A 15,755-nucleotide genomic window follows, 5' to 3' on the forward strand; every position below is an offset into this window, starting at 1 on the left:
TGACAGCTAGCCGCTGCCAACCCTTTCATAGATGATAAGCAGTTTTTAGCAGATTTTAGAGGAAGATCAATTTACACACAATACCGTTCTCATTTTACCTAATCTAAGTCACTTGGAATCCTTTCTTACTTAACTTATATTTGTGTATTCAAATATAATTAACCTAAGTAATTACTAAGTACTTACGCTTCCTCATACACGTTGCGCAACGTGTAAGCTAAAGTAGTGAGTCAAGTTAGACCCACTACACCTGCCCACTTCTCAGTGATTGCTTGGGCCCCATATGGCGTGCTTCCCCCCGAGGGATACGTCCGATTGAACTCGGCGAAGTACAGAGATTGGCAGGTTCTCGCCTATGAAGCGGCTACCGACAAGGTTTTGTTGAAGGAGGAGCGACAGCTGTATGATGAGTGGCTGGCACGACAGCCACCGGCGGTGGAACGTAGACCGTGCACGAAGTCTGAAGAAGTGATTGCTCGCCCCCCAGAAGAAGGAGAGAAACCAGAGCTCACGTGCGCCCAGCAATGGGAGCTAATCGCCAAGCGCGAGGAAGAGTCAGCCGGGTCTGCAGGCAGGACGGATCTGTCCGTGCCGCCGGCCACGGGTGGGGACCACGTTATCAACTCGGCTAACAGCAATTGGAGCCCCTGGGATGACTCAGCCGAGTCGAGCCCTGATGGAAGGGATGTCGTTGAGGGAGCCAACCGCTCTACCCCGAATCGCTGCCTGGATATGGATGTAAATTCGGCCGAGCCGAGCGATCCCGGCTCACCGAGTGACTCAGCTGAGCCGAGATCATGTGGCCGACTGGCCAGAGATCCTGTTGGCTCTGACGGTGAACCACCCCCCCACGTCAGTCGAGTTGATCCTGGGGGGAGACTGGACCGGGACCACCTACCGGTCGACTCGGCTGTGAAGAGATCGACGTCAGCGGTGTACCCTTGGACGGGGACCCCGAAGGAGGCATCCAGCTACGCTGTCACTCGGCCGCGCGACTCGGCGAAGAATGGAAAGCTAAGGAAGATCAGCGGTCCGCCGAGTTCGAACATTGGAAGGAGCCCTCAGTTGCGTTCGAACTCGAGTCGAGTTCGATTACGGAGCTTGAAGCTGATCGCCGAGCTCTCGTCGTAGCCAATCCGCTCGAAGACTACTTGGAGAACTCGGTTACCATGAGGATGGATCCAGACCTCCTCTATGCTCGAGTACCAACCGACTTCAAGGGGCATGTGATGTCATTCAACGGTGCGGCTAAGACGGAGAAACTCGGCGGGCATGGAAGCTGTCCATGGATCCTGTGGCGATTGCCCGAGTGGCGCATTGAGATCGCTGCGATCGCGCACCTTCAGTCGACCACGGTGAACTTAGCCGAGTATACCGGCATGAGCAACGGGGTGACCGCCGCCTTGGTACACGGGGTCACTGGCCCGATAATTGTTGGCGACTCGCGGCTGCGATCCAGCAATCCATGGGGGTGATTGCGTGTAAGGGGGAAGTGCTGCAAGTCGAGTTGGCACGCCACAAGAGGTTCGAACAGCTGAGTTCGGTTCAATACCTTCATGTAGGGCGTTGCTACAACACGGCCGCCGACTCCCTTGTGTCGGAAGCCCTGGAGAACAAGGCAGGTCGCGTAATTCTTCGTCGGGAGAGAAAAGCCGAGTTGAGGAAGCTGAACAGAATCCCGGAGGTTATCTACAGGGGCAGACCCGGAGCATCCAACTTCCACGGCTCAACAGCTCATGTCAGCGTAAGACCGAAGAACCAAGTTCGCCGAGTTCATTTTGGCGATAGTTATCAAGAGGGCCACACCGAAGACGTAGCGAATTCCACCACAAAGAAGTTCGCGTAAACTGAGTGTCAAGATTTGTCAACCTCGCCGAGCTGCATCCCACCGAGTTCTAACAAGTGCAAAAATCGCGAGTCGCAACAGGCCACAGCACAAATTCAGGTCAACTCGAAGGCGTAACCCCAAGTCAAACTCGGCGACCTCGGTCCTCACCGAGAAGCCGGCGCCCAGAGAGAAGTCGAGTTGAAGAGCGGCCCGACAGCTGAGAAAACGCAGCACGCCGAGAAACCTAGAGCTCGGATGGGCAGGAAGAAATGCGAAGCCCAGATTGAATCCGCTGACATGGCCGCGTCAGTAAAACGTCCAGTCGCCGAGTCTGCAAGGCACCCGTTAAAGGAAGGAAGCCGAGTTTGGTTGATTATGGAGCACGTAAAGCCTCGCGTGAAGATGAAGCTTGTTCGTTGCTGGCGTATACCGTTTATGGTGAAGAAGAAGGTCGATGATCACAACAAGAAACGTGAAACCCGTCTGCAATTGGTGCAGGTTGCAGACGAGGGTTAAGTTACTGCACCACATGTTGACCACCCGCCGAGTGATAAGCAGGCTCGGCGGAATGGAATTGCTACTGCTGAAATTGCATGGAATGTATTGATGAGATGATGGGGTACGGATTACGCTGAGTTACACAAGCTGCATACGACTATGGCACTGCCGAGCTAAGTTACGTCGTAAGACCTGAATGCAAATCGCCAAGTCTCCGAGCCGTGGCAGGCGTTGACCTCGGCTGTGTTTCGCCGAGTTCAAATTCGGTTGGGGCATACTGAGATTAAGCTCAACTGAGCCCAATCGAGTTTGGGGCATGTCGACTATCTGCAACAGAACAAAAGTGAAAACTGTTTGCAAATGGTGCAAGTTGCAGGTGAAGATTAAAAGCTATTGCACCAAGTGATGATCCACCGACTCGGCGAAGACCAGCAGGCCGAGTCGAGCTGAAGAAAGCTACTGCGTCAAACTGCATACGTTATATGAATTACATAATGGAGATGTGGAAGATAATGAACCGTGCCAAGCCGAGTTGCGACATCACCCCTGACCGTCGCGTCCCGACGAAGGCGCCGAGTCCGCAAGCGAAGCCACGAATGCCAGCAAAGTAACAGCGCCTCCCCGCCGAGCTCGACGCAATTGCGGAGCTCGACGCCTAGTAACCGTAGCCGAGCTCGCGGGGGCAGCGGGGCCGGGTACGACTGAAGTAGAAGTACCAGTCGAGTTGGACCTCGCCGAGTCGAAAGGGTCGTCCGGAAAAGCTGGACCGAATAGTGAGTGTGTCGGCGAAGGCCCGCACAACTTCGGCGAGATGAGCTGGGACCCAGGCGTCGAGTCGAGATCTTCCACTGACTTGAACTGGAGCTGGACTGACACCTGCCTCCAGCAGGATACCCCTTCGCGCCGAGTTGTACCGCAGTATACCAGGCGGGGTGTGAGCCAGCCTCCACGCCAAGTGGCGCCGACTTCAACATGGGTCCAGGTCAGCCGAGCTCCAATCCAGCGAAGTTGCTGCATGTCGAGATCGAACTCGGCGAAGGTTGAGTTCGGCGGGGTTCGAACCAGAATACTAGCCTGGTCCGCCGAGTTCAGCGCGATCTCCTGGAGACACCACAGCATGACACCACAGCGATCAGCTGCAACCCACTCGATCGACACAGGTATCGCGGACTTACCCTGCTAACGGACCGCGAGCTGGTGCTCACCCAGTCGAGCTCAGCGGGCTAACGGATCGAGAGCTGGCACTCACCCAGTCGAGATCAGCGGGGCCCGCAGAATTGCGGGGCTTCTGCGCGGCCATCACCGCGGTCGGGATGCTGAGGGAGGGGCACAGCCGACTTCGGGTTGCCCGGTCCAGGTCAAAGGGGGTCGATGACCGAGCGCTAACTTGGCCGGTCGGCGGGACTTGGCTTCTGCGATTGACGCATCTGTACGCGCACAGACATTGCGGGACGCAGAGACCACATGTCAGTCAAGGTGTGTGCCAACGCGCAAGTCATGAGGAAGCCTCACCTTGTCGGGGCGACGTCGTCGAGGTCGCGCTCTAGCGGGTCCTGCCGGGGGAATGTGATGACTGGACTGAAGAACTCTATGTGGGACACACCAAGTGGGTCAGGCCCCTCACCACCTCGGCTCGGAACATGACCGGGGCAGTTGTGGTGTAGGAAACATTAGTTTTGTGGAGCACCCAAGTGGAACAGTGTACCAAATCCACCTAATGGCGGAATCGACGGTACTACTCGGCTGGATGGTACACTGTGCCAGTCCGCCGAGTTCGCCGAGCTCGCAGTACCGAGACGGCCAGGAAAGTAGCACTTACGGTACTACTCGGCTGGATGGTACACTGTGCCAGACCGCCGAGCTCGCCAAGCTCGCAGGCTTCACGAGCGCACTGCGGCCGACTGAAGGGGAATCAAGAGCACCGGAGACCAAGGACGGGTGGCGCCACGCAAGGAGAAAACGCACGTACGGCGGGCCGAGTGCGGGGGCGCTAGGAGACGCTCAGCCGAGTTCAAGGCAGTTTCCAGGCCTTGAGCTCGGCTAAACAGAGCCGCCGGCCGCCCAGACGACGCGGTGCACGGCCAGAAGGCGCACAAGAGGACCAAGCGTGAGCCCCGCGAGCCCAGCAGCACTCAGCCGAGTCGACGAGACCTCCCCGTCGAGCTCGCCGGGTTATCCGGACAACTTATCCGGCTCCGCCGAGTTCGAAGCGTCGCTGAGAGGGTGAAGGGTCGACCGAGATCCGAAACCACTCCATTTCACTTGATATTTGTATAGGACCTTAGGAATAGTGGAGGCGCCCTTTCAGGGCGCCCAGGAGACTTAAGAACAAACAGAGCAGAATTTTCTAGGCCCACAACACGTGCACACTTTCCGGTAAGTCCCTGCACGGGGTCGGATTATGCCTGCCGTCGGTACCCGAGAGGCATAGCTTGTAGGGTACTCGACTGGCAGCGCCAAGAGATTAGGTCGGCCCGGGATTGGGGTTGGGTGCTCGCCAAGTGCGAAGGAAAAGTCTCGCTAACTCAGCGAGCCGGTACGCCGGACAGCCCGGGTGCCGTTACTCTTCAAGTCGGGTTGCTTCTGCCCCGGCGGCCTGTAAAAGCGCTAGCGCGCCGCCGTCCATCCTTTGGTGGAGGGCACAGGAGTTTGTGAACGGAGTCCGCTAGCTCGGCGGATCTCCGGAAGAGTGGACCTTGGTTGGCAGGTGTCGGCGAGAGACGAGCCACCCGCTGTCCCGGTTGGGCCGAACCGCGAGGGGACAACCCCTGCGCAGGCCAACAAGCGCCGACCTAACCCGGCGATTGTTGTGGTTTGTGCTGGAGATCCACATCTGACGATATTTGTGTGTTCTGCAACACCACGACCACGTGGCGTCGGCCTTGAGCAGCTGGGACGGCGGACGGATGATCAACGCAAAGTTCTTCGAGTAGTGGTGGAGGTATGTCGCGAGACCCAGCCACTGTCGGACCTGCTTCTGGTTCTGAGGTGTAGGCCACGCACAGATGGCCTCGATCTTCTCGGGGTCAGCACGGACACCATCCTTGCTGACGTAGCTCCCGAGCACAGGAATCTCGGGGCGCAGAAGATACACTTCTTCAAGTTGGCGTACAGCTTGTTCTCCCGCATCACCTCGAACACCTTCCGCAGGTGTTGGAGATGTACCTCGACATCCGTCATGCCGCCCTCGGCACGACTGTGAATGAAGATGTCGTCGAAGTAACTAGGCGCGAAGTCTCGGTACGGCCGAAGCAAGTTGGACACCATGCGGTTGAAGGTGGCGGGTGCATTCTTGAGCCCCTGTGGCATCACAAGCCATTCCCACAACATCCCGCTAGGCGTGCTGACCGCAGTCAGCGGCACGTCAGCTTCGCGCATCAAGATCTGATAGAAACCATCCATCAGATCAATGGCACTGTACTTGGTGCTGCCAGGCATGGTGTCCAGTACCACGTCCTTCCTCGGGATCGGCGTCTGCGCCGGAATAGTGGCGTCGTTGAGCTTGTTGAAGGCGTGGACGATCCGCCATCCGCCGGTTGCTTTCTTCACGCAAAACGTCGGGCTGGAGTGTGGGGACAGGCTCTCTCGCACGTGGCCGGCTTGCCGGCGACTCTCAAAGAAGGCGTCGATGGCCGGTAACGATTGAGCTGCGTAGCGTGATTGGCGTGCACTCTTCGGCTCAGCCCCTTTCGGGCGCATCCTCGCGTCGGATGCTGGGTCCGACGCTCTGGCATCGACGACCGCGATGGGCTCAGTGTCTTCGGCGACGACCATGCACACTCGCTCGATCTCGCCCTTCTTCAAGTCACGGAGGAAGTGTTTCCACGAGAGCCCAGGCAGCCGAGTGATTTCGGCGGCGTCGCACGGAGGACGTGCGGCCTCGACGTCACGTATTCGCAGAGGCGTCTCCGCCCCCACGAGGACTGAGATCACCTCAGACTCAGTCTCGATCGGGTCCGCCGATGGCGCACGAGGGCGGGGTGGTTTGCGACGGCCGCGACGGCGAAACGGACGCGGAGTGTCATCTGAGGCTGCCGATGAGAGCCCACGCTCGATCATGGCCGCTGTGCTGGGGCGCCGGGACACGACATCGGCGCCTGGACGTGCGTCGCCGTACACGACCACGTCAACTTCGTCAGGGAGCTCCCGCTCGACCACTCGCGGGAACTCATGCTCGACCGCGCGTGGGAGGCCACGCTCAACCACATCCTCTTGCTCTTCACCACTGGAGAGCCACTACTCATCCGGACGTGGGGACCCATGCTCGACCACGCCAGACACGTCTTGAGACTCCTGCTCAAGACCAGCGCAGGTTGCGTGCTCGCACACCGCACACGAAGGGCCATCGCCCACTTCAGATGCAGCATGGGCCATGGAATCGGAGTCCATGACGGCAACGTGCGGCTACTGGTTAGGCGTTCCGCACAGGAACGCCAACACTCATTCACATCGATGTCTCGGGGTCGGACTGTGCCACTCAGCCAGTTAATCTCAGGCTGGTGGCGGGCAAGCCACGGGATGCCGAAGCCGCAGTCGAACGAGCCGCTCAACTCGATCACCAAGGACTCATCGGAACTACGGAACCCATCGAACTCGTACGCGAAGGTCGCGGAGCGTCGGGGCGTCCGCCGCGGCTTTCCATCAGCGTACTTCACGATCATGTCTCCAGGCCCTTCACGAATGTTCATGTCTGCCGGTAACACCGACAGGCTCTCGGCGCGAACGAAGTTGTTCGTCGCGCCCGAGTCCAGCAGTGCGCGAAGCGGGCGCCCGCGTTGTCAACGTGGATACTGAGCACGATCCGTCTTGAGTCACTGCCGGATGTGGTGGCAAATAGTCGTGCATGAAGCACGGGAGGGCTAGGAGCAGGTTCTGCCACCAGAGAACCATCGCTCCGTCCACGACCAGTAGGGCGCCCCGCACCTACTGGTTGTCGCCCTTTTTTTGGAGCGGCGACGTCGTTCGCGATTGTGACGTTCGCCTGCATGGGCGACGGCGCGCGGCACACGGTCGCGCGGTGTGGTGTAGCGGGATCAGCAAAATCTGCGAGATTGCTAGATCCAACTTCCCAACAGCGCCCGGACACCGACTAACGGAGGGGGTACTCCGATGATCCGTGATGAGTGCTGAACTCCTCACCTTGTGTACCCGTCGGTAGGGCTGGATCTTGCTCCTCTGGTAACTTCTGAAGAGTCCAAGTGTTGAAGTAGGAACGTCTTGGCGAGACGCGGGGATCTGGTGGAGCAGCGCGGAAATCTTCACTCTGCTCGCGGTTCTTGGTCCAGATCAAGTGATTCCCGACTTGGATCTGGCGGCCTGGATCTGGATCCGGCCGAGTGGTTGCCTTGTGGTGTGTTGTAGGCCCTTGTTGCGACTTGGTAGGTCGCCCTTTGTCGTACTTGCCGCTTCCTATAGCGGGATCAGGGTAGTTGAGAGTCTTGGATCACCCGGCCAAGTAGTTAACTCCGGGTGATCTGGGATCTGCACTTGTAGGGAGTTCACTAGGAAGGTTGATCTGGCCAATATATTATCCAGATTATTCAACCAACACTAGATCTGCTACCCAGTACCTTGCCGCTTCTTGGTGGGCCAATGTCGATCCCGATTCCAGGCGAAGGCGAAGGCACTTGTGTTGTCCAAGGCAAATTAGACTCTGATTTATGGTTATGTCCAATCCTATCCCAAAATCCTATCACCCAATCCGAACTATCTTCCCATCTGTACCTGCCGGCTCTACGGACCACCTCTACCTTCACTGCATCGTCGCTTGTTCCCTCCGTTGAGTTGTAGCCGCCAGATCACCCACTGAGTCCCAGATCCGCCAGATCCCCAGATCACCAGATCACCAGATCACCAGATCCAGATCCAGATCCGCTGATCTCCGAAGTGCCTTGATCTGGGTCGGTCTGCGTTGATCTGGGGTCCCTGTGCTGTTGCAACCTCCTTTCCTCGCTTTCCTCGTCTTAGCCGTCTACCAGAGGCTTGGATCCGCCCGGGCGTACGGGATCCGGATCCAGATCCACATGGATACATGTGATCTGGATCCACCTCTCCCAAATCCGCTTGATTCACGCTGATCCTCGCTGATCTTGAGTCCTTGGGTCGTCGCAAACTCTTTTCTCCACTTCGCTTGCCATTGCCACCTCTCAGAGGCCCAGATCCGCATGGGTGCATGTGATCTGGATCTGGATCCACATGGGTACATGTGATCCGGATCCCACCGTCCCTGATCTGGGTTAACTTGTCTTGATCTGGGGTCCTTCGGCTGGCATAAGCTCCATCCACCGCTTAGCGTATCCTAGTCATCCCTCAGAAGCTCAGATCCGCCTGGGTACAGGTGACCCGGGTCTGGATCCAAATGGGTACATGTGATCTGGATCCAACTACTTCCGATAGTACGGATCTGGCCCTCTGCCGTATGTAGACGTCTTCTGTGTCATCTTGTAGTATTTCCAGTAGTCTCCCTTTGACGCCACACACATCTGACAGCCTCGATCCACCCACATCACCAGATCCCCTCGATCTGGTTTCTCGGGTGTCACTTCCGCGGTATAGTGACTCCGTCAAGATCCATCTTTTTGCCGATTGCTCCCAATCACCCCTTTCCCGGAATTCGCTTCTCCACAATCGCCTCCTGCGCGTAGTTGTTGCCGCACAACGGCATCACTGCGGGCACCTTTGATTTCTGCCCACTGGCGCGCCAGTGTTCCCCATGTCCGGCCCCGACCGAAAGTTGTCTGGCCAGCGCCCGGATCGAAGCGCTCCGCGTAACCGCCCGGATGTGGATCCACCCGATCTGACTGCTCCGACCGGCGCCACGCCTGAAGAACTCCGTCGCTTGAACCGGGCCCTCTCTACTCGCTCGGTCCAGCTCGTCGCGGATCTCCGAGCAGCTACGGCGGCCCGCGACACGGCCGAACGTCAGCGGACCCAGATCTCTCGAACGCTGCTTCAGCAGACTCACGAACTGCGCGAGTTGGAACGCCTTTACAAGAATCAAGGTGAGGAACTCCGACGTCTCCACTCTGAGGTCTCCGGCCTCCGTTCCGCCAGCAGCGACGTGAGTGGGGACCATGCCCAGCAGGTCGCGAGCCTGCAAAGGCAGATCACGCAGCAAACTGCAGAGATCCAAGATCTGGGACGTCGGGTCGCTCGGCTTACGCGGGAGCGAGATCGACTTCGCGACAACAATGACCATCTCGCGAGTGAGGTAGAGTTGGCTGGCGCCGAGATCCATAATCTCCACGAGGAGCAGAGGTCGCTGGACAGGCAGATCGACCACGCCCAAGATGCGCGTGAGTTAGCTGAGAGTGTCACGATCCGAGCGCAAGAGGCCCTCTACCACGCTGAGGACGCCCTACATGAGCGAGATCGGGCGGCCCGCGTTGCTTCCGCCCCAGATCAACTGGTGCAGGAGCGAGATCGCCTCATCCAAGAGCGGGATCGGGCCCAAGCTGCATCCACCGAGGCTGACCGTCACTTGGGGATCACCCGCGACGAGCTGCAAGGCATCCGGGTGCTCCTCCGGCAGACACAGGCCGATCTCAACACCGCTCGATCCACCCAAGCTGCAGCCACTGCGGATCTGATAAGTACCGTGGAGGATCGGGACAACGCTATACTGGACGCAGATCGCGCACGATCTGAGCTCGAGGATCTCCGTACGTTCCTCCGTCTTGGCTTGAAACTCCTTGGCCGTGAACTGACGCATATCTGCCGCACAGGGGCGAGTTTGGACACTGCTGAGCGGACTGTGGGTCTGCTTGAGAGCCAGATCCATCAGATCCGGGAGCAACATGAACGCCTTCAGCTGGATCATGACACTCTACAGCGGAATCGCAATGCTCTCCGCTTGGAGCATGACGTTGCTCTCCAACGTCTGGCGATCGTGGTCACTGCAGTAGGTGCACGACCTCTCCCCTCCGACGAGTTGGGAGATCCGGCGGCTTTGCTCCGTACACTTCGGGAGCTGCCTCAGCATCAAGGAGATCGCCAGAGCGCCGGCGGGGTCCCAGATCAGCCTGCCCCAGAGCATCTTCCCGCTGAAGCAGCCAAGCGCCCAGATCAGGAAGAGAAGCGTCCCAAGCGAAGTGGCGAGATCGCCGATCCGGAGCCCTCGAAACGTGCTCGCCGTGACTCCACTGCGGCGAATCGCGATTCAGCACGTCCAGGCGAGCGCCCACTCCGATCCGTGCCTAACCAGGGAGCCAAGCGTTCCGACGTCGAGATGGCTAAAGATCAATCAGGGTCGGAACCAGCGCACCACCCGGATCAGGGCGATCTGGCTGAAGAAGGCCAAATCGACGATGACGGCGGCTTCGTAGAGGACGACGAGGACGAACCCGGAGAAGATCACGGCCACCCGGCGGCCGAAGAGGCTGACGACGAGAACGAGGAGGAGGAAGGCGAGGATACCAGCGGCACTGGCGGCACCAACGATGATGAAGAAGAGGATGAAGAAACCGCCCAGATCACCAACGAGTTGCTCGAAGCCCAGACTCTGCAGGCGATGGCTCAATCCCGATCCGCCGAGCGTCGTCGTCAGCACGCGTCTCCCCGGCGTGGACCTGTGATCGGTGGATCCGGTGGATCCCCGGATGATGATCCCGACGATGACGAGGTTCCTGGTACCAACCCGGATCCGGATCCGCGAGGGCCAGACCCAGCCCCGGCTAATCGGCGTCGTCCCGCCCGTAATCCACTAGCACCTGTCGCTCCATTCGGATCTGAGGCGCAATGTATCCCTGGACGAGCGCAACCTCGGATCTTGATCCAGGCGGACGTAGATCCCTGGATCTCAGAGGAGCTTGACAACAAGACCTTCGCTGCAATGCGGATCCAGGCGCTGTTCCCTGTCCTGCCGATTCAGCTGGGCTGGATCTTCCCTTATTTCGAGTTGGCAGAAGATCGGCCTCAAGTCGCCGACACCGACTTCTGCTGGGAGCTGATCACGGAGAACAACGTACGAGCTCTACTAGCCACGCGCCCCTGGGAAGTTCTTGAGAACTCAGATGGCGCGATCTCGTTTGAGACGGATGTTGGTGGCCGGCTTGGACTCGCGATCCGACAATACCAGAGTTACGAAAAGGCAAATCGTCAAGCCTACTGGGAATCCACGCACTCTTTCCCGATCTTACCGGCATCGGCGAAGGCTTATCCCTGGCTGACAGTGTATCACAAGGAGCGCAACAATCGCAGATCGCACGCCGGGAACCGCTGGAAAGGGTTTCTGCAGGTCTTGATAGTGGCCATGCAGGAGGGGTGGTGTGATCTGGACATCCTGTTGGATTCCTTCTTCCTCCACTTCCCCCGCCGCCACGAGTCCGTGATCTGGTATCCGGGATACGAATCTCGTCAAGCCAATATCAAGAACCGTCGTCTCAACCGCCCCGAGCCCACCGATCTGTTGGAGGCTCTTGACGAGTGTAACGGTGCTGACTCGTGGCGCAACCACTACCGCGACAGCCCTCAAGATCACCCAGCACGCCAGATCGCACGCCTCACCGACAAATTCTTCGGTGTCCACACTGCTGACGCTGAGTAGGGGGCCGGGCCCTTCCGAGTCGCCTCGGATCTTGGCCGGATCCACTACCCGATCGTTGAAGTCTCCCCTGTCTAGGCCAGATCCAGCTTGCATGTCTTATTTCTTCCACCAATACCGCTTTTGCCATATCGACATGTTCCACCCTCGTCTAGCGACCTTCAGATCGGTCATTCGCCGTCTTGGTTACCCAGCTTGCACTGCTTCACATTGTCCTCACCTCAGATCCGGATCCACCTCATTCCGACATATTCCAATTCGCTTCGGATCCGGATCCACCTGATCCAGCTCCACTTCAGATCCGGGGTCACGTGATCTATCCCTTCTTGCATCGGATCCACGCAGTACGGGCAGCGAAAGACCTGAATAAGCTTGATCCGGATCCACTCATCCCAGATCCGTTTGACCGAGATCCATATGCGCCAGATCCACCTGATCTTCGGCGTCTCGGCTTTGAGTTGTCTTGAGTGATCTGGGACCTTAGGCGAGCATTATCACCGTACCAGTCTTCAGTTTGCCAATATCTGACGCACACAACGCCAGATCTCCACATGCAATATACATCACCCATCCCATTAATCTGCAGCCACCCTGCAGATCCTTCTTCCAACACACCGCTGGAGTGACCAACTCACTCCAGCTGATCCCTGTCTCACTACTCCTCGTGAGACTGCATCACGCCAAACCGGTTCCGATTTGCCCGATCCCGCAAGAAATCGTGGAGTATCGCACCGCAATTGAGGTCTGTCTCATCGGTCCATGTCGGTTCGTCGTACCCTCTCCAATGCACCAAGAATTCCCTGTAGATCCGGCCATAACGAGTTCGCTTTCCTGTTCTCATGTCTGTAATCTTCTCCACCTCGTATTCGTCCTCGTCCAGACCTTGGATCCAGCTATCTTCAGGCAGCAGGGCTTCATCGAAATCAAGACGATCTGTATCCTCGACTGTCAGCCGGATCTGGGGGCGATCTGGGAATGTCTTCACCAGCTTCAGCTTGGAGACATGCACCACCGGGAAGAGGCGGTACTCTGTACCTGCCAACTCGATCCGAGCTGCATATTCGCCGATCTTCTCCGCCACACGGAATGGGCCGTGCCACAGGTGCGCCAACTTACGAGCATACCCTTCTTTGACGCGATCCAGGTATAACCAGACACGGGATCCGACCTCGATCTGGTGCGGGTGCACTCCTTCGTTATGGTGGTCTGCCCGATCTGAGATCGCCTCTCGCAACTTCTCATTGACTTGCTCTCGTGCCTGTTGGTAATAGCGCTGGATCTGGTATCTCCACCTCCGAGGATCTCGATCCTGACGTCGAGTGCTGCCTAACGGGATCGTCGCCTCCAAGGTGGATCTAGGATCCCACCCATGTACCAGGTAGAACGGGGTTTCCCCTCGGATCCGATCCTGAGCAGTGTTGATCGCGAAGGTAAGCCGTTCTGCGTAATCATCCCAATCACGTTGATCCAGATCCTGCACGTACATCTTGAGTGCCCTGGTCGCTGTTTGCACCATGCGTTCGGCTGTGCCGTTGGCCTGGGGGCGGTAAGCCATAGTGGCGCGCTGTCGTTGTCCTAAGATCCGGTTGAACGATCTGAAGAAGTCGGACATAAACCCTGGCTCACGGTCGTGTCGGATCACTTCGCTGGCGCCGAATCGCCTGAACACGCACTCCTCGTATGACTCCGCGATCGTTTGTGCCGTTCTCGAGGCACTAGCTTTGGCGATCACATACCCTGTGAACAGATCCACCCAGATCAGCAGCTCCGTGTTACCTTTGTAGGACTTGGGCAACGACGGGATGTGATCCATGGCTATGATCTGGAACGGGTAGGTTGCCTGGATGTTACCGGGTGACTCACCCTGGATCCGGGGTCGTCCCTTGCCCGTCTCGCAGTCCACGCACTCTCCGACATATTGCTGCACGCTCCGATAGAGACCTCTCCAGTGGAAGTGATCTCGGATCTTCTGATACGTGCGTCCGATCCCTTGGTGGCCACCTTCCAGACTCGCGTGATAGTGATGCAGAACATCCTGTTGGAGTGTCTCCGGAATCACCAGTCGCATCAGTCCATCTCGATCCGCCTCCGATCTCCTCGTAGGGTGGCAGTAGAACAGCAGATCACTCAGATCCACTTCGTAATCCATGCTAATATTGCCATAGGATCTGGCCTCATCCTGCGTCAGATCTTGCGCCGCCCCGACCAAATACTTCTTCAGCCCGGCGATCCACGCCTCCTCGTCCTGAGCTTGCCGGATCCGATCGATCCTCAGCTCTCTCACTACCTCTTCTTGTAGGACGGTAGGTGTGGATCTGGATCTAGCCTTCGATCTGGTGGTTGCTGGCGAAACTCGAGCGACCGAGTCGGCCTCCTCCTTCCTAACCACCAGTATCTCGTGCAGTCGATTCAATGTGACCAGATCCTGCAGATCCGTCTCATCGTCGACCAGGATCCCGCCTTGTCGTTGGAGTGCGGCGCTCGCTAGACTATCAGCGCTACCGTTCCAGTCGCGCTTGACGTGTACCAGCTCGTGATCGGGCCAGATCTGCAGCCGATCTAGGGCTTTTTGCCTTAGCAGTGTGAGCCCTGGTGCTTTGCAGTCGATCTCACCTCTCACTTGGCGGATCACCAGGTTTGAGTCGCCACAGATCACTAGCCTGCGCCGATCTTCTCCCTCGAGTAGGTCCATACACAGCAGGAGGCCGTGGTACTCGGCTTCGTTGACAGTCAACCCTTCAGCATAGCCGGATCTAGCTTTTACCACACTCCACTCCGGCAGCTTCCATAGGATCGCGCTGTAAGCGCCTCCACCACGTTTGACGCGGGCGGATCCGTCGAAGCTGACCACAAAAAGCTCTTCATCTAGCCGTACAGTCGGGATCGGTACTTGGATCTGGCGCCTGGGTTCCTTCTTCGGTGCAATCGCTATCAAGGCCTGATCCACTTGTGATCTGGGTGTGATGTTGGCGGCGATCGCCCCCAGGATCTCGTCTTCGCCCTTGGTACACTTGACGATCTCTAGCGTTCACGGAGAGAGCAGGGCGGCCCACTGTCCTAGGCGTCCTTGTAACCCCGGTGATCTGAAGAGCCACGCCAGTTACGAATGTAACCGGATAGTGGATCCCATCATGTTCCTGCATCAGGGCTGCCGAGATCGCCCAATCATTTGCATACACCACCACTACTGGTTGTAGACCAGAGTTGAAGTGGCGCAGGATCGGAGTCGAGGCGACCTTGCTCTTCAGCTTAGCAAACGCCCGGTGAGCTCGGATCCAGCGGGGGTCGATCTCGCCCAGACCACCCAGGCCCAGATCGCCTGTCTTCAGACTATGAGAGCTCGGATCGGGTATCTCCGGATTACGTGCTTCCAGATCCGGTATCACCAGATCAGGATATCCCGATGCTTGGAGTTCCAGCGCTGATCTGGGGGCTTCGCCTCCGTGTAGAGTCGACGCAACGCCGCTGGGGTGCAGATCACTTGGTTGTGAGGTCTCACCAATCGTGGATCCAAGATCACCAGATCCCAGATCCTGACTCGGTGATCCGATGTGATCTGGGGTGGGCGGATCCAGGTGTGCCTTGATCTGGGCCCGAGCTTCCGCCTTTGACATCGTGGCGAAGTCCACCTCTCGCAGCTCATACAAGATCGCAGCGTAAATTGCATAATCCTCGATAAACCGACTGTAATAATTTAAGCTTCCGAGGAACGACTGCATTGATCTGAGTGATCCCGGGAACGGCAAGTCCACCAAGGCAGATAGATCCTTGGGATTCGCCTCCAGGCCTGAGTTGGATACCTTATGGCCTAGATATTCCACCTTGGCTTTGCCCCAGAAGCTCTTCACCACACTAATCGAGATATTCCATTCGTCACACGCCTCCAGC

At 57.8% G+C, this 15,755-nt stretch overlaps 4 protein-coding genes across 4 annotated transcripts; 1 reads left to right on the forward strand and 3 right to left on the reverse strand.

Moving 5' to 3' along the window:
- Window positions 1–8,921: 8,921 nt before the first annotated feature.
- Window positions 8,922–9,563, reverse strand: IUM83_16327 (uncharacterized protein; the record flags this gene model as incomplete). Its single annotated transcript, XM_067941201.1, has 1 exon — window positions 8,922–9,563. The coding sequence occupies one exon, from the start codon at window positions 9,561–9,563 to the stop codon at window positions 8,922–8,924; it is 642 nt and encodes a 213-aa protein (XP_067798378.1).
- Window positions 9,564–9,683: 120 nt separating this feature from the next.
- On the reverse strand, window positions 9,684–10,145 carry IUM83_16328 (uncharacterized protein; the record flags this gene model as incomplete). The annotated part of the gene is made up of 1 exon (XM_067941202.1): window positions 9,684–10,145. One exon carries the CDS (start codon window positions 10,143–10,145, stop codon window positions 9,684–9,686), a length of 462 nt encoding a protein of 153 aa, XP_067798379.1.
- Window positions 10,146–10,553: 408 nt separating this feature from the next.
- On the forward strand, window positions 10,554–11,870 carry IUM83_16329 (uncharacterized protein; the record flags this gene model as incomplete). Its single annotated transcript, XM_067941203.1, has 1 exon — window positions 10,554–11,870. One exon carries the CDS (start codon window positions 10,554–10,556, stop codon window positions 11,868–11,870), a length of 1,317 nt encoding a protein of 438 aa, XP_067798380.1.
- A 652-nt stretch (window positions 11,871–12,522) lies between these two features.
- On the reverse strand, window positions 12,523–15,586 carry IUM83_16330 (reverse transcriptase; the record flags this gene model as incomplete). Its single annotated transcript, XM_067941204.1, has 2 exons — window positions 12,523–14,888; window positions 15,367–15,586. 2 exons carry the CDS (start codon window positions 15,584–15,586, stop codon window positions 12,523–12,525), a joined length of 2,586 nt encoding a protein of 861 aa, XP_067798412.1.
- Window positions 15,587–15,755: the final 169 nt, after the last annotated feature.

This window comes from Phytophthora cinnamomi (assembly GCF_018691715.1).
Source record: "Phytophthora cinnamomi strain GKB4 chromosome Unknown Contig9, whole genome shotgun sequence".
In the NCBI taxonomy this organism is placed as follows: Eukaryota; Oomycota; class Peronosporomycetes; order Peronosporales; family Peronosporaceae; genus Phytophthora; species Phytophthora cinnamomi.